Source organism: Bombus affinis, chromosome 16 (genome assembly GCF_024516045.1).
Source record: "Bombus affinis isolate iyBomAffi1 chromosome 16, iyBomAffi1.2, whole genome shotgun sequence".
Taxonomy (NCBI): Eukaryota; Metazoa; Arthropoda; class Insecta; order Hymenoptera; family Apidae; genus Bombus; species Bombus affinis.
In genome coordinates, this window is record NC_066359.1 from 8133405 (window position 1) to 8152806 (window position 19402).

Here is a 19402-nt window from a genome sequence, read left to right on the forward strand (position 1 = left end):
AATTTCAGTAACTCAAAATTAACGATTTCCTCTCTTCTTCCTACTACAACTTTCCTATACCACCACCTTGAGTCCTTCCTGATTTAAAAAATCTAATTTACATCCCTGTAAGTTAGATTTTTCTCCCTCTAACGTTTACATAAACTCTTAAAACAGTTCCAACTCCGACGAGTTAATAGCAATTGCCAGAACCGTTCAGTATCTATATCGACTAACCATCGAAAACAGTGAAAGAGCGTAGAGAACAATGCGTTTGGTCGGCCCGAAGAAAACACAGCACCGAAACAGATCGTTTGGAAAGGAACCACCGTATTGCAGATAATGATCCGTTTCTTTTCTTCACTGAAGGAAGGAACTTCCGGGTCACCGCACGTGAAACGACCATGCTTTCGTGTCCAGGGTCCAGGCCGCAACAATTGGGTGCGTTCTAATTCCCATAAGAATAATTAAAGGCCATGATCGAGACGAGGAACGCCATTGTCCGTCAAAGAGGGAAATTCGCGGTCCAGTTAAGTCTTTCGAACGACGATTCAAACGTTTCTTTGTTTCACGTGCCTCCATCGGTATAATTCGAGTGGACACTGAAGAATTTAATTGCTGAGATTTCGTTTCTATCGATGGTTCCTTGTGAAGCGTTTCTGCTGTGCCTTTATTCTCTTAGATTTTTTAGTTTGAAAGGAAATTTATCGTCGAGCTTGTTGTATCGTTGAAATTAGTTTTTTTTCACACTTCCTCAACATCTCCGATTATAAATTTATCAGAAACATCCAATAATAAAAATCGCAACTAACGGTTATTTATTGAACATACATCTACAGCAAATTCTACGAACCAGCAAATCTTCTCACGATATACCACAAAAAAGTCCTCATATCAAAAATCCTTCGTACGTTCTAAAAGCTCAGAAACCGCAGTCACAAATTTCTTAAATATTTCAATATCAAGCCTACTATTCCGAAAAGTCCATCTCGATTTAAATGTAGGGCCTGCGTTCTACGATAAAACAAACAAAAATCCGAGATCCGAGCGAGCCATCGATGGTATTGCAGGTTTAGAGTAGCGCGACGCATCGCGAGGACGTACGAGCGTCGAGTGGCGCGTAAATCAAATTCTTCGCTGGTCCCATGGCGCGTCCGGCGCGTTTCGTTCCGGTCATGAAAATACGCGGCCCCCGGTTCTATAAATACGCGAAATAAAATACCACGAAGAGAAGAGTTTTGCCGCGCTTGGTTCCCGCGGGTGCCGTTTCCGATGGGCCGGTCTGTCAGCCTCTCTTTCTCCTCCAAATTGAATCAATGGCCCTTTCTCCGCTCTCTCCTCTTACTCCCATTTCAACCCTCTCCCTCCGCTGACGATCCATGAACGACGATTATTGGATTTTAATTCGATTCGATGCCTACAGTGACTCGACTATTTATCGGTTTTTACGTACCAGATATGTCTCTAATTATCTTTGCGTGATTTGGAGTCGTTTGGTAAAGTTTGAGGTAAGACTAAATCTAGTTACTCGTGACCGTAAAGGTTTTATTAAGATTTGAAATAATTTAGGAAAAGAGATCGGTTTATTAGGTTTTGCGTTGTTTGAAGATCGTTCCTTAAAGTTTGAGTTAATCTATGCAAAAAGATAAGTGAGGTAGGTAGACGGGTAAATCTAATTAGTTGCGGTCGTTAAGGGTTGTTACGGTTTCAAACAATTCTCCCTGAAAGACTTTCAAATGATCATTTATTATGAAATATATATATGATCGAAATAATGGTTCCTCACGACGAGTGTAAATAAAATAAAGCATATTTAATTGGTTCTTAACTCTTAACTTATTTTTAATTGTCCTAATACTTTTTAGTACTATTTTGTCGAAACAAACGTCAAATCATCTGCTACCCTGAAAGAACAAAACACGAAATTAAGCCAAACCTTCGACCGTTGCATAAGACATCTTCGAATCTCAAACCCATTCCTATTAAATACCATTCACCACCGTTTCACCCTCTTTAAAACACGGTGAAAGGACTCGACTGACACTCGTACCCTTTCGAACTTCATCAAACGTCCCTCCTCGATTGGCTCTCGCGGCAAAATTGAGGTTCCATCGTGCTGGCGGGACGTTTAAATTAATCATAGGTGAAAGGGGGAGTGGCTCTGTTTTTTCAAGCCTCGGGCGTTTTTTAACCCCGCAAAAAGGGGGTGGTCGAGCGCGAAAGGGAAACAAGACCGACGCTCGCACACGACTACGTGTGATGTGTGCACACTTTTAAATGGAGAGGCTGGCCCCCGTATAAATATGGAAATTTCAAAAATCGAGTTAGCCCCGGCCAAGTGTCGACCAGCTCTCTCCTTTCTCTCCCTCTCCCTCTCTCTCTCTCTCTCTCTTTCTCTCTCTCCAAGGCGTGGATGGTTGTCTCTTGATTTTTCCTCGAACTTCTCGCGTTAAACTCGTTCGTTTGAAACAAGAATAGAGGTTACCTGGAAGCAGGGGATTTTTATGAAGAAATTGTTCCGTGAAAGGATGGAATGGGGTAAGGGTTGATTATCTTTCGACACCGAGCGATATCGAATTTTTTTTTTTAAGAGGCTCTCTGGCTATTTTAAGAAGTTATTACTACGCTTCATTTTGATATTGATGCCCCGAATTGGTTTATCTTAGGCGCGTTTTTTTTTTCTTTTTTATAGTTTATAATGATAGAGTGTATGGTAATTACGAAACTCGATGAAGAATTGATGAATAGTAATCTTTGGGTGGATATTCCGATAATAAAGCTTTAAGAGAGAGTCAACATTTTTTAAGCAAACTCCTGAATTTTGGCGGACATTTGCTATTTTGGAATTTAAATTCACGAATTTTTTAATCTTCGAGAAGCTTTCAATCGCCAATGTTTTAGCACGTAATTAACGAGTTTTGATACATTCTACTCAATCGAAGTCTTTAAGCTGGCAAGCACTGCTTCGTACTTTCAAATTCTCGAACTTTTCAAGCTTCTTATTCTCTGACTTCTCAAATTCATAGGTCTTCGATAGCTTCGAACTTCTGCATCTTTAAGTCCTCAGACTCTCGCTTCTTTCGGTACTCACATCTAAAGACTTTCGAAAACAGTTATGGTTTCCTCTTCACAAATACCATATAAACTCTCGAAGTACCAAAACTCTAACTTTAGGAACTTCTTCGATCCTGAAATTTGGAATTACGATATTTACAGATCTTTATGATCTTGCTTCGTAATCTACGATACTTTAGTCAATCAAATCAACGAATAATTTGATTTTGTTTGACTATGACGAACACATCCAGCAACCTCTCATCGAGTAAATCGATGGACGCCCTAATTTCACAAGAAAATAGCCACAGAAGAAAAAAAATGATAAGGAAAAGAATGTCCAGCTGAAGCAGGCAAAATATATATCTAAGAGTTCTTGCACTCTTCGTCGTGCAGCCTCATTGAATATTTACCTGACCAGCGCATTGAATATTCCCGGCTGGCAATAGATTTGGAGTACGGTGTAATGCGAGGTGTCGTGGTGGTAGTGAGCACTTTGTATATCGGGTGTTCTTTTCATGTGCAATCTTCAATTCTCTCTTTTATGTATTTTGAGACATTTACCTATTTGTATCGATTTATTCGTATTATTTAGTTATCGCTGCGTTATCGTATTATATAATACAATAACAAGTACTAGATTTATTTATTGTATTCAATTACTGTTTTTTAATTTTAGATTAAAGCGAATTCGGATTGTAAGTTGCCTTGGTCGTAAGTAAAAATTCTGGTCGGAGAGGAAACGCAGAATAGATTTGTGCGTTTGTGAAAGATTAATCCGGACAAATAAATCGAAATTGTGTTCACGAAGATATACCCCCGGAAAAATTTTGCAATGTACTTGAAAATATATTTCGAAGTTTAAAGTTACGAGGCAACTTTTTTCCAGTTACTTTGTTGGAGACAGGGAAGTTGGGATTTTCGAACCTAACTTTTCGAAAACCAGTTTTATGAAATTCAAACTTGGAATTACATAAGTTCAACTATGCGAAAAAGATTCTCTTACTTCACTGAAATACAATCGATGCAGTGCCAACGATTCAGATTGCGTAATTTTAACGCGTTACACGTTGCTCAACTATATCTGAAAAATCATTTTTGCGACAAAATTTTTAAATGTACAAGACACCCTATAGAAGCGTTGAAGTCGAGGCGAAACGAACACCATGAGAAATGGCGGAAGACAGGGTGGCGTGGAACGACCGATCGAAGAGAGTAGGGAGTATCGAATTTTCACTCCATCCGAGAGCATTCGTATTAATATTTTACAGGATGCCGGTGAACCTACTAAACCAAGTAGAAACGAAGCTCGACGGTGAAAATGCATGGCATCAGTGGCGAAGAAAGTTGATCCCTCGGAGCGCGTCTAACTTCCGCGATAATGATGCGCGGGAAAGTAGAAAAGATACCGAAGACGTCCGTCGATAACGCGAACACGAAAGTCGGGATATTGTTCGAGATATTTTATAAGAGGCTGAATACCGTAATTTTAGATGTTATGAAAGGAATGATAGGAAATTGAATACTCTAGATAGAAAATGGTAATGTAACACAGTGGCTTTTATATTAGGATAGACTGTGAAACTTGTAATTTTGTTAGTCTAAGAGTTTATCTTGAAAGTTTCAAGTTAAAATAGAAAGATGCTCGTTCGACGGATATTCGACGAATATGAAGTTTCCTAGAAAAGTAGAAAATTTTCGTGGGATGTTTCGATGTACTGTCCGAGCAACAGCTTGAAATTTGTATTCCTTGTTACACGAACGATGTAACAACGATACATTGATTCGTTGGTAAAAGTACCTAGAGCTTTCGAGGAGCATTTTAGAATTCGAAAACCACCGAGATTGAAACAACCGGATTCTATATTTCATTAGAAATATCTTGTTATTTCAGGAAAAAAAAAGGTAGAAAAAGGCAAACACGGGAAAGGAGTGAGAAGGGTAGACAGTGATTGCGGGGAAAATGCCGAAAAGGAGCTAAAGAACAGGAAGAAAAAAGAAAGGAAATCCCTAATAATCCAGGAACGTTTCTTCCAGATTATTTCTGCCACTCTTTCGCCCGCCTCTTTTTCTACGGGGGGGGCCGAAGGGGGTTGGAGGCGTCTCCGTTACAGGTGAACGTGCACGAGATTTATCTCGTGAGTTTTTCTCGTCGCAGCTGCGTGAAAACTTGCCCTGTCTCCGGCCTTCGCCCCTTCTGACAGTTCTTCTGGCGATCTTTTATTTATTTACTTAAAGTATCAACCCACGTACGGGGGTGTAATGGGATTTCTCGTTGGACGAGATAAATCTCCGATTATTTTCTTTGGATATTTGGCTCGTTAGTACCGTCATTATGTCGATCGTGGCTCGGAAAAGATAGAATCGATAGTTTTCTAACGATTGTTTCACGTTTTTGATCAAATTGCCATCGTTTATATAATAGCATTATTTCATTCGGGGTTAAAAATGATTTGCTTTTGGGGAACACGCGATAAAATCTCATTCTGTTATTTCTCGTTAATTCTAAAATTTAAATAGAGGGAAGTGTAATTAATTACATTAACAATGAAATATTACAATGCATTTTATAAAAAAAAGTTAATATTTAACGTTGCAGAAATAGCCGAAAGAATAAAAGGATATGGTTGAAAACGAAAATGTAACAGAAATACGAAAATTTAATTAAATGAACGGTGCGTCGATCAAAATTCACGCAGCGGGGATCTATAGTAATAAAACGTGGATTAATTTCAGATAAAACTAATTAACTTGTAACGGGGCGGATCACGTCGCATTAATTAACTTCCGACTATGGTGTCGTTTCGTTCTATGATCCATCGATTTTCCTGGAAATTAAACAACATTCCAAAACGTAGACTCTCTGACCTGACCGAAATAAATCATGCTTCGAAAGATCGACGAGTAAATCTTTTTTAAGAAAGAAGAATACTTTGAACCCTATTCTGGAAAATTACGCGATATAACATGGGGAAGGATGAGCCACGCGACGAGATTTACGTGTACGTTGATAAGGCGTGCTGTTATCGGTATGCCGTATAAACAGGTTTATGATATGTTCATGTAAAGTTCGAGGAGATTCGATATTCTCGAATGGACGTAAAGTGAAAAATACATCGCATAGTGTAAACTACTTTCCCGTAGCCTAATTTCCTCCTTCTTTTAATTAAACGTTTTTCGATAGACGGCCAACGTTTACCGAGTTAATTGAATCATTTTTTAATGACGCTTTAGACGCACGTTACGTATAACGAACTTGTTCCTCGATATTAAACAGTCTTTTTATATATTCGGAAAAAGAACTTTACGCTGAACTAGAAACGAGAAATCACTCGTTCTGACAGTCTTTTCCTCTCTTTTTACATAGAAAATTGTTGAAAGAATCGAACAAATTTCGCATTGAAAAATAATTCGGTCAAAAATCAAGTAAATTGAGATGGGAGGAAGAGAATGGAAAAATAAAGAATGCGATAAACGTTTAAGAGAAAAATTCCACTTTCCTATTGAAAGAGAGCAGCACCACTTGCAGAGAGATGGTATCGATGTAGAGCAATTACCCGAGCAGCGGGCAATTACCCGCGAGGTGTGAGAAAAATTTAAATAGTCCATCTTTTGCAGCTTTAAATTGCCCTGGCCAACCCTCGGCCCTGTCCTTCATCCATCTTCCCGTCATCCGAAAATTTATCTGCGGTCACGAGGCCCGAGCTAGGATAGGATAAGCTAGGATAATTACAAAAACGGAAACTGACTGCGGCCAACTATTCTTCGACTGAGAATCTCGTTGTTCCATGGATTGTTTCCATCGTCATTACAAATACCGTTTCGATTCTGGTTTCGAATGCTGTTGAACCATTCAGAAATTACACGTACGAACGAGATTCGCTGTTGCCAGCTTGAAAAAAGAAACCAACCCCTTACAGTTTCTCTTTTGGAGCTTCGAAAGCGTGAAAAATCCGGGAAGGTAGCCAAGAAACAGGTGATCGCGAAGGAAAGGTAATTCCAGCGATCCCTATCAACGATTATCGCGGCAAACTGGCATAATCCAGCGAGTTTTCAGGCTGGAAATCCATTAAACCGGCGGTTGCAGTTCCAGAACAAAACGAGAATCAGCTGCCGAGCGAGAGAAAGAGAAAGGAACAGAGACAGAGAAGACCAGCGGTTTCCTGCCGGTCGGTGATTAATGCGAATAGGGGTTCGAAGAAACAACGAATCCTCGCTGGCAGAAAACTTTTTCCTCGCGCTCGTGAACGAGTTCTTTGGGTATCATTGAAAATTAGGCTGCTCGATTAAGGGAAGCTTTGTTAAAGAAGGGGTATCTCTCGGATGATTCGAGGGGTGAATTCTCGAAAGGATTTCTGGAAGATTCTTAGAGGTTGGAGGATGCTTTCGGGATAATGGTGACTGTTGGAGCTTAAGAATTATCATTTGATAACGTTACTGTGTAGCTCGCCCGATAGTATATAGCTTTTCGACTGTGAATGAAGCGTAACGAAAGATCGTACATATTTATGCAAAAATTCGCATCTTCGTCGAAATAAATAAAGAACACGGAAGTTAAGTTAAATCTTTTACTATCCTTTTTTACATTCTGGCTCGATAGTAAAAAAAAAGAGCTTCTCTTAACGCCGCATTAGCGCCCTAATAAAAATGTAACAAACTAAATATTCATAGATCGGACAAAATTCCTTCCTTTGCCTGCCTTTACTCCGTCCAACGTAAAAATAAACAAAAGCGAAAGAAAGTAAAATACGTTTATTGGTTTAATACAAGTTTAACACGCGCCCGTTGAAGAGAAGTGGAAGAAATGGAAGATAAATCGGAGATGATTTCTCGTTTCGTAGATGATTTCTCGTTTCAGAGAAGACGAACGACGACGAGTTAAACGTCGAAGAGAGCGAACGAGAGTGGAAACGAACTCGCGGAGGGAATTTATGCAGGGGCCGTCGACAGGAGGGCGCAAAACACGCCGACTAGCAAATATTAATGCGCTCATTAGCCGCGCTTCATATTCATGCTATGAAAATTCATCGTTTATTATGTAACGATCGCCAACGGGCACTCGCTGGATAAAATCCACGCCGGATTACCGATTAACGCTGATCGACGGTTCCGCTTGGTTTCGATCGCTTCCGAGATCGTCCATTTTAATCCCTTCTCTCAAATTTCCACTATAATCATCCATGTTTTTTTACATGATTTTCTACAAACACGTTCTCTTTTCTTTTTACGCCGAATGGAGAAACAAGCATTGGTACTATAGTAACTATTTAGTACCGTACCTTGAATTTAAATATCACAAAACGCGTCACAATAAATCTTCTCTTTTTCCGCGTCCTCCAAATTCGAAACAATTTGAAGTAACAAAATTGATAAAACATCCGAATCTTGCAACTTCGAATTCGTACGAACTGAAATCGATATTGTAGTCTCTTGGCACGGAAAAATCTTCAGAAATTCTAATTCACCCTGGAAGATACAAGATGTAATGCCAGCTCCAAAAACTCGAGACAAACATCGGTAAAAAATCTCTTCAAGTACGAATCAACGTAAAGCGATAAAATACTCTTTCTAATCCACCCTCGGATATCGGAATTCGCGATCTAACAGAGTTACGACACGATGAAACGTCATTCAGCGACGCTTATTTCAATAACACGTGCATCATGCGCACAGTGGGTTCCTCGAAGTGCCTGAAAAAGATTGCTCGTGCCAGTTTCTCTTCAGCAGCATCCCCCTTTGTCGTCTCCAACCCGCGAGTCGTCGAGGAACGGGGCGCAATAATGCGGCCTGGCCTCGTTTGCGTGTCGCTCGCCGCCGCGTATACAACCGAGAAACCGGAAACGAGGTGTCCGCGGTTATCTTTTTGGAGCAGGCCGTGCAACAGGGTCGTAGAGAATGGCGGAGCGTTTGTAACGCGGTGGAAACCGCGAGCGATACGATTGTGCCCAGCGAAAAACACGCGTCGACCCGGTTCCATTCGCGATAGTTCCGTCACCGTTTCCGGTAATCGCGTTGCAATCGTCGAGGATACGATACCGTACGCTCCTAAGTACGTGAACGTTTTGATCGACTTATAATACGTCAACGATACACGAGTATCGGTACAAAATTTGTGAATGGATAAGAAACTAACGATCTATACCGAACTTGTTTAGTACCGTTCATTCTAATCGCTATACCGCGGATTTTCCTGCAAATTCACATCTTTGAAAATGTAATTACGGAGATAGAAGGTAAAGAATTGTTTCACCTACTAAGTATCCGTTCGATTTGACATTATAACCATCGACGACTAAAATATAAGGCACGTACCGAAGAAATTAGAATGGAAATTGACAAGATACGTGATTGAAGGCAACAGGCAAACTTTAGTTCATACGTTTCATAAAAAAACACTCACGATTTAAGCTGGAAAAACGCGCAGCTGTAAATTCACAACGTATCAAAGTATTACGAAAAATCATAGATTTTACCACTGTGATACGGTCAATTATAATATTCGCGAATCGGTATATCATTGAAAACGACTGTAAAACTAGGATCTGCGACCGTTCTTAATCGTCGACCGTTCGTGAGAAATAGTCTCACCCCTTCCATTCCTCAGAAAGGTACAATCCATCGCAGCACATTAATCACAGACCAATTTCTTTAATTAAACCGCGGCAGAGCCTACAATTTCCTGTCCCTTTCCTGTTCGAACCTCCTCGCTTATCATCGAGGAGGGAGAAGGGGACAGCGTGAGAAAGAGAGTCGATCGGGGAAAAGTCCTTTGAAATCCTACTTCAAAGGCGGTGGAAGTTTGACGGCGATGTCACAGGCAATCCACTTCCGGCCTTATTTAGTAAATCGACTCCAACCCCTATCGGCAGAGGAGGCGAGGAGAGAGACGAGTCTTAGAAGTATCTCAGCAATAAATATATCGGCTTATGGTCGTCTCGAGGAGTTTCACGAGTCATCAGAAGCTCGAGAAGCCAAACTCTCTGCTCGATGAAATAGCAACCGGTCCCTTTGGACCCTTCCCCATTTCTGGTCGCGACAGAACCACGATATTCCTGGAGATATCGACACAGGCGAAAAACTCGAAAAGATTCTCTCTTGATTTCGACGGTGGTCGCTGCTCGAGGAGCATTCGGTGGAAGGTTTCTACGTGTTTGATGACATTAAGGGTGATTCCGGGATTGTTCGGTGTGTAACCGATGGGTCGCGATAAGTTTACCCGGAGTTCTTCGAGTAATTGGACGCAGAAATTAATTTTTCATCCTTCCGACAAAATTTCATCGAAGCTATCTGAGAAAATGTACTGTATAAAAAACTAGCACCATATTCTGAAAACCAAGTCTTAGATTCTTATTATTATAATATTCGAATACTAATAACGAGCAGGTATTATAACGTTCAAAATTTCCAAGGATCCACATGGGGAAGTTGTTCGAAGGATTACGTAAGGATAACGATTGGATATAGGCGCACGCACTTCCGGTGCGACGCAGCCGGAACTCTGGCGCTGCAAACCCCAGCAGCAGCTGCTACTGCTCGATCGTACCCGATAAAGTGGATTCGATCGAACCTCGAACACGTAACTGGCGCGTTATCTATTAGCCCTCCTAGCTTGATAAACGATTCACTTCCTTGCACGAACGCGAACTTCGCGCGTAAATCGACTGGAAAAGGGATAAGCTGGTTGGATATTCGGCTGCGCTGGTTTCCTTTCTTTACAGGGTTAGAATGTTCTTCTATCGTGTGAGAAAGAACGTCGTAAGGTAATTCTTGTTTAGAATTCAGATGCACGGTGTTGCCACTCCGAGACATAGATTTACGAAGCTCACGGACTTGCTCATAAACGTTAGAACGCTAATAGAGAAATACGATCAAGCTGAGTTTATCGTATCGTTCTTTTCAAGTGTAACGAAAATAGTGCAATTAACGATGCTGATCGTTAAAGTACATATCAATCGCCAACTATATTTTATCTCGGTAAAGAAAGCACATAAATGTCAAAAAGCAATGCCAATTACATCGAAGGAAATTCGACCAATGCTTAAATGAAAAAATCTACGTCCGTCGAAACTTTTACCCTAAAAAAAATCACCTGCAGTTACCCTCCAACCCCTTCACCAACCTTATATCCCAATTGATCTGAAACATATTCAACTCGATTACGCGATACGTATACGAATCTACAATAGATCCAAGAGATATCCAGCTTCCGCGCGAAGGATCCCCGTGAGCCAGGATATCGCGTTATCCGTCACATGATAGATTACTTTCACTGAGCTACGAATACGTCAGCCCGTCGCGAGAATAGATTTCTCGCCATGGAAATTCCATTCGTCGAGTCAGCCCTGCCACGAGCGAAGGAAATGACGCAGCTACGAGAAGAAACGTGCCCGAGGGATTCCGATCCCGGGAATCCCGGAACGATTTTCCTCTTCTGTGAAGTCACGGCCGCCAATTACCAGCTGGCTCCTTGAAAAATTGGAATATAGAGAGACCCGCTCGATTCCGAATCGTTTGAGTTAACTATTCATCGTCTTATGGTACTTTCCTTTACGTTTGACGTGGTTTTATGCGGTTTGACGAGGTTCGATTAGAAGTTGCAATATCTTCAAATCATGAAACTCGATCATAGAATATTCTAGTCTCAATATCAGATCATTAATACGTGTCGGTTAGACAGGAATCTTCTTATCGTATTTTTCACCGTGCTTGGAGTGATTTTGCATGGTTTCATAAAGTTCCAATTGAAGTTTGGATATATAAAGATATATTTTGGTTTCGATAAATCCACGCTTATATAAAGTATAAAATTCCTCCAAAAAATACCTTCGAATAAATAATTCTCAAAAGATACAAAAAAAAAAAAAAAAAATAAAAGAGAAAGAATGCTGGAAAAGATATCGAATTCACACGAAATACATTCAATGTTCACAAAAATGGCCTGCAACTCCCCTAAATAGTAGAGCGAACAAACGATCTCTTTTCGAACGACTCTGTCGCCATTCATCGGTCTTCCGGTTAGATGAAAAATGCGGCTGACACGGTGTCGAACGTGATCGTGGCTATTCACACTGTATACGGAAATGAGCCTGCACTTTCGCGAGTTCGAGCTTTGAACGAGACCCCGCCTGCCTTTCCTTCGCCAGTTTCGGGAGGTGTCCACATTTTTCACGGCTTCTCCGCCGCTGGCAAAAGAACGTCCATGGGTAGTAAGTTCCTATCCTCTCGAGGGTGCAGGAATATCAATCATCCTGACGAATATCGTGACGAAAGCGGGCGTAATTAATTAATCAACCACTCGTGAAACGACGCGTCAAAGGGGTAAGTTTCTCGATGCAGTAATTGGAACCGTATTTAAGGGTTGTTTTTTAAATTCTTTTAATCTTGTACGATATCTTGTACTTTTATCTTTTTCTACTTTCTGATGGAATTTCGGTAAACAATGCTTATTAACTGTTTCAGGTATTTAATAATTTGGATTATTCAAAGGGGTGAGTTTCTAGAAATGCTAATTTTTGCGATCATTCTACTATTCTGATCGTGTAAGGGTTATTTTTTATTTTCTCAAACTTCTTATCTTTGTCTTCTTTTATGAAAGTCGGGGTTTATCATCTATTTCGAATATTACTTATTTTCGTAGGTAATGTGTCAAAAGAATAAAAAATTCCTTCAAAAGGTATTGGCAATGGTGGACGGAGCAAGAATTCACGAACAGATCACTCGAGGTCAGGACGGTTTACAATTTTACGATGAATAAAACTGATCGCCAGGGATAAGAGGAAAGTTCAACGAATGACTTATGCATGTTTCGAGGCGAACGACATTCCATGGTTGAATTTTATGGGGATGGCGTGTGGCCATGGCGAGTGGACTTTATGTGAAACAGCAAGTTGACTGTTTTACGGTGTTCTCCTCGGGACCACGCACGCTTTACGAGCTGTCGATGAGAACACAGAGATTCCTGGTGCTACACCACCATCGATCGTCTCTTATACTCTGTTCTATATCTTGATCAAGTCTTAAATACATGAAATCGTGAAATCATAAAAATATAAGCAACGTTGATGCAGTTCGGAAGCTTGTTTCCTGAAAGACTCGTGTATTATTAATAATCAATATAAAATTTCCATTATCATAAATACGTAGACGATCGAATTAATAATAATACCTTCGAAGCTGTTATTCGTCTCTACAATACGTGACATTATAACAATATTATTCAACAGTACGAGAATAAAAAGGAACGTCCATCGTTTAACAATGAATTCATGGTTGAAAAATTAATTAAAATCCCCCGCTCCCAGGGTTTCCTGATCCATAAACCAAATGAAAGATTAATATCCCCCTGTATCCTATTTTATTGTACGAACACACACGCGAGTTTCATATTAATTAAAACGTATTCTTCAAATATGTTCGAAAATTACGAATCGAAACGGGAAATCTGGTCTTCTGTCACATCCACGCTTCCATTCCATTTCGATGTAATGCGCAAACAATATAAAAATATAAAATTCCATTTTAACATGAATGTTTCTGATAGCACGTTCTAATTAATTAATAAATAATTGGCAGATCGATTTAAAAATTATCTCTCATTATTTCGATCTGAACGAACAAACGCCGTTCTTCTATAATTTTTAAATAAATATATTTTTGAATAAATCGTCTCTGCAACCACCAATTCCAATATTCGTCAGTCTTCGGAGTAATTAGCACTAGATAACTTTTTCTCTTGCCTAAAAAGATTCTTTAAAGCCGTCGAAATCGATCTGCACGAGACGTAACGAGAGAACCCCGGTAAAAGAAGGAACAATATCAGAAGAAAAAGAAAGTAAAACGCGGTCCATTTCGTCCAACGGACTTCCAAAACGCGAGATTCCGCTCGTTTTCTCGCGATCCGTCTTCCCGAGAACACGAAGTACACCCTCTCCCATTTCTTTCGCAACTCTCTTCACCACTGGAACACATCAAAGCGTTCGCCTCACGGAATTTTCTCCTGCAAATTTTTCTCCTCAAATGGAAAAACCCTGGTAATTTCCGCGACGCGGATCGCGGACCAGAGAAATAGGGAAAATTGAAATTTCCAAAATTTTTGCAACTAATTCGTGTAGACATCAAAGACAAAAAGAACATAGAAAGACGGTGTTCTTTTATTGGAACGGTTACGTAGAAACTTTAAAGTGTCTGTTGAAGCAGCGAGAAACTTCTTTCAAATTAACAATTATTCTATATCCTCGCGAGATCGGTCAAATTTATTACGACGATTATACAGAAAATACTATAAAACCACGAATTTTCTCCTACTCGACACTCGACCAATTCTCATTTCCGCCACCACGTACACGATATCATAATGAAAGATACAATTATACCCTAAAAACGAAAAAGGAAACGGAAAGAGGAGTAAAAAAAGAAAAAAAGGAAAAACGATAAGGCGAAGTTACAGCACGATGAAGAGACACCAAGTGTGCCGATAATGAGGCGGAAAAAGGGAGAGAGGGCACCAGGTGTAAGTGGTAATAGGCAACTTGCAGCGGTGTGGAACATGTCAGGAACATGTTTGACTTTAACGATAGCCGCTGGCTTTAACCGGCTGATAAGGCCTGTCCTCGTTTATGCGGAAAATAAAGATAAGCCACGGCCGAGGGCTGAGAGGCTTGTGCAACAGTTCCATTAAAAGAACGAAGAAAAAACAACGTGGCTGCGGTGGTAGGCGACCAGACGAGAAGGGGTTGCTCGGTGGAATCGATGTGTATGCACAACATGCACGAAGGCCGCAGGAGGGGATGACGTTGGGCTTTCGAAGCATAATTTGCTATTTACCCTGGGCGAAATAGAATTTTAACGAGCAAAAAGCTGCCGAGTGATCGATACTATACTAGGAAGATCGTCTTCTTCGAATCGAGGGTTTGACGGGGGTGAAGGAGACGTTTGCGCGATGAATTTTGTTCGACAACTGCGTCGACAATTATGCGTTATATGGCTTCATCGTTGATTATTAATTAACGTTTGTTTATGTATAATGAATTTTTAACGTTACCGCTTTAATCCGGTATCACGGTTTTGTTCGAATAAAATAAAAAGATAAAATATTTTTCCTAAAAGAAGAGAACAAACGCGAGCAGAACTGTATAATTGACAATCGCGTACCGCGGCTTCTTCATAATTATGTTTCTTTTTATCTGATGCTTTTTTAATTTTATCGATTTGACGCAGTATTACAATTTTATTCAAACGAAATAAAACAAAGGAATTTTTTCTTTATAAAAGCATCAACTATAAATTGAACTATGTTGTTGGTAATCATACGTTTTGTGGTATTCTCGTGATTACGTTCGATGACCTTTTTAATGGTGTTGCTTCAAGCCAGTATTACAATTTTGTTCAACGGAAATATCGACAAATATCTTTTTCCGAAAAAGAACCACGTTCCCTTAGACACATAGGCGTATCAAATAAATAACGAAGGATGTGTGTTCTATTAAAATGATCGAGAGAAACGGCCCTTTGCAGGGGAATGGCCGGTCTCGCGGTTCCTTTGTGGAAGCGCACGAAGAAAACACTTCGCGCGACGCAAGACCACGAGAAAACTGTTTCTGGAAACTGTTTACACACCCCTTTGAGGAGCTACAAATTGAAAGCGAAATAGGGTCGGATTTTCGGGCGTCGCGTGCCTCCATTTTTCTCCTCCGTCAGACACTTTAAGACCGTCACTTCCACCATCAAACGCGGCACAACTGTGTATACGTGTAACGCGGCTGGTGTCTCGTACAATCTCTCGTTATTTCAGCGACGTACAAACGACGTGGAATCAGCGTTTAAGTAAGTGAAACTGTTCTATCCGTGGGGGAATTTTCCTCGGCGAATTATCTGCCCTAGAAGTGTCTGTTACGTGGGAAGATCCTCCACTTTCACGGAATTTCTGCTCCAGCAGAAATTGACTGTCTTTGAAATTTCCACTCTTGGGGAATTTAGGTAATAGATAATACCGATGAGATACTTTGGATAATAGATACTTGCCGACCAAAGTATTTTGGACACTTATGTATGTATTATACATCTTATGTATATACGTACGTATTATGCGGGGTATCTCCCGTCTAACTTTATCGTCTGGAATATGCCGCTTGTTTTTCAGAGTATTAAAAAATGTTTCACGAACAGGTTGAACGGTTCCAAGGGGTGCCATAACTCGTCATGATTAGTTCTGACAAGATAAATACACGATTCCATAAAAAAAAAAAACATCGGTAATCTTCGTACGTCTTCTACGCGTTCTTCTAGGGAAGACATTCGACTTATTCCTGAAGCATTTTTTAATATTATCGAAAACAAGGGAGATGTTCCGGGTGACAAAGTTAGATGGGACAACCCGTATATGTGTCATAAAATATTTTGAAGTTTTATTAGCGCCGCTAACGCGGGTTTTTATGCATGTATGGAAAACTTGGAGGTGCGAAAATGCACAGAATGCAGATAACACAATGCACGTAACACGGAAAACTATCTAAAATACAATATACAAAATATCCAGGATATAGACGTCCATAAAAAGTAACCTTTTATAATATTTAACACGTAAAACAATTCTTTATGCAATTCTAAGGCAATAAAATTTCAGTAAAATTTCCGTTATAATATTTAACAAGCGAAACAATTTTCTAACTAGCTCTTTTAATTATATTTGTAAAAATATAATTTTCATAAATATCCGCAGTCTATTAAAGAAACACGGATGTCATGGTCATACTGGTTAAATTTGAAAGCAGTCTGAAAATGTATATAGAAACTGCAAGATATTTATTGCAAACATATATTTAGTGAAAAAATTAGCATATGTTACCTCGTGTCACGCTATCATATTATCAATATAAAACGAGGTTAATATATCGATCCAACGTCAATAAGGGCACGTTTCATCCCAGTGACACAAAACGATTTTTCGCTGGTTATATGCGTTCCACCCCTTGGTGGCCATTCTGACGATATACAAACACGTTCGTCTACGTCTCTCTCTCGAGATACGTCTTATTTTACAGCGGCAGTAACGTAAGAGGATGAAACTTCCGAACGAGAGCTGATTTTCACTGTTAAAATTGTCAACCTCGCTTAACTTTTTATATTTGTTCAATAAAAGTTGTTTACTTGGAATACCTTGCTCGTTGTATTTCTTGCCCTGTTAGAATGTGTAGAAAAGTATGCAAACTGGAATATTTAATTCCATCTTTTCAACGTTGAAAAAGTTTTCTGTCCTGAATTCCGAAAACTATTGCGCTCTAATTACAGAAATTTCTCTCTACAGACTCTCGAAACAAACCTAAAATTCATGCCTTTCGATATCCTCAAAAATCCTTAACACTTCTTAACCCTCCTCTTTAATTTCTGAAAGCTACAATTTCGAAGAAATAAATAATTGTTTTTCAAAAATTATTACTGAAATTCTTCCTTCTATCTATCCATCAAAACTATTGACGTCCAACGCACGTATCCCTCTCGCTTCCTCTTGCACGTCAGAAACGGATCGTAACGTTGTATGTTGTTAAACTTCTGAAGCGAGAGAAACGTATCGCGAAAAGTTAATTAATAAGGATGTCTGTAGGTTCGCGTGCTATGTTCGCTGAATAAGAAACTAGGGTGGGACTGGCGCGCGGAAACAGGCCACGTGGCACGAGCAAAGCGGTTTGCACGACGCACGAAGGCGCAGGGTACAGTGCTTTATGGCTTACCATCGTAAGGGACGCGCCCGTCCCTCGAGCGTACTGGAATTCCGGGACACTCACCTGAAAGCAAAAAAACAAACGACTAGGTTAGAATTTTTCAGAAGCTTCGAATAAACTGTTTTCAATTTTTTCGAATTTTTTCACAAATTTCGTTTCCGGAAGAACCGGGAAATTGTTTTTCAACATAATTAAATCAGATTCGTGGACAAGAACAGCGATGCTCGTAAAACAGGTCCAAGCGTTCTTCTGTCTTTCATTTTTAATTCTTAACCCTGGGAAATCTCGTAGTCAGGACACAAGTAATAACAGGACACAGTTTGTAGGATACAGCACGGTGCCACATAAGTCAGAGGAGCCGCATAACTGCTCTCTTCCGGCCAAATTATAAAGATAAACGAATAAGATTATATCTTCGTGGCGACAACTCGAAAATCGATACGTACGATTGTATGTTAAATCGTTATTAAATTAGCATCGTTATTAACATTTCGTAAAAGCGTTAACAATTTCTTCTTACGAGAACGAAGTACTCCCCTTCTTCCAAATTTCAACAAAATGCTTTATAAACATCTCCTTGCTATATCCAGCCTTAAAACCTTCTGTAAACTAAGTTCTATAAATAAAGTAAAGGACGACATTTGAGATTTTCAGCGAATTTTTTAAACAAGACCGTGTATTCTTTAATTTATAGTACAATAGTAAACTATAAATATTAAACTATAATGAAGTTTATTTAGGAGCACAGCGGCCGTTTTCTTCTTGTAATAATCGGCGAGCCGGTGGAACCAAGCGTCCGCGAGTAGTAACAGTCGACGCATCGTCAGACGCCGGAAATTAATCCACGGGAATGCGTTTATATCAGCGGGACGCTCATTCTGCGAGTGAATGCCGCGTCAGTCGATCAATTTCGCCAAGATATCCCGCGGTCTATTTAAACGAGCAACAACAAAAGCCGTACACGAACAACAGAGGGAGCGGAGAATTTCCAAAGAACGATTCTCCACGTCGCGATTGAAAAATTATGTCGCTGGTTTACTATACCCGCACGATTTATAAACATAATATCGTAGATGTACGATGTTTCTATTACACATGTACAAGTCGCTTCTTCATTGTATGTTAAATATCGTACATCTCATGAAACGAAGAATAATACTTCGAGGTAAAGTTCTTTTTATCAAATGTCGCTTCTACTGGAGAATATTTGTGAAAAATTATGGGATATCCATGAATTACAGCATATCTATAAAGACATATAAAACGCGTAACGATATTTGCGAAAAACTTGTAAAATAGCCAATATGTGTATTTAACAACGTTACTCGATAAAAACCGCGGAATACTTAACATTATCGGAGATTAAACAATTCTTACATATATGTAAAAAAGTGGAAACATTGCAAAGAATATCAGACATTTGTAAAAAATCACAAAATAACGGACGATCATAGAAAGCTGTGAATTATTCGAAATTTGTAAAAATTAAAAAGTCCTAAGAGATAAGATATTGATAAAAGTATGATAAAATTCTCTTCGACCACGGAACACCGTAAAATAATTAACATTTTCAGAGAAATTTAAAAATAGCAACGCGGACAGAAGTTTTGCGTCACGCGTGGTTCAATTCGCGTAAGAACAGAAGCTGGCAG

General features: G+C 39.7%; 1 protein-coding gene across 26 annotated transcripts in view; it reads right to left on the reverse strand.

The window, feature by feature from the left end:
* Window positions 1-19402, reverse strand: part of LOC126925546 (polypyrimidine tract-binding protein 2) — a 417994-nt gene that overhangs the window by 143414 nt on the left and 255178 nt on the right. For 18 of the 26 annotated variants that reach the window (XM_050741213.1, XM_050741209.1, XM_050741196.1 and 15 more), the window contains one exon: window positions 17760-17813. The exons of the other annotated variants lie outside the window; for them this stretch is intronic. In XM_050741213.1, the coding sequence (XP_050597170.1) occupies window positions 17760-17762 (3 nt within the window). In that variant the 5' untranslated portion in view covers window positions 17763-17813. The remainder of the gene's footprint in view (window positions 1-17759; window positions 17814-19402) is intronic. 26 annotated transcript variants of the gene reach the window in all.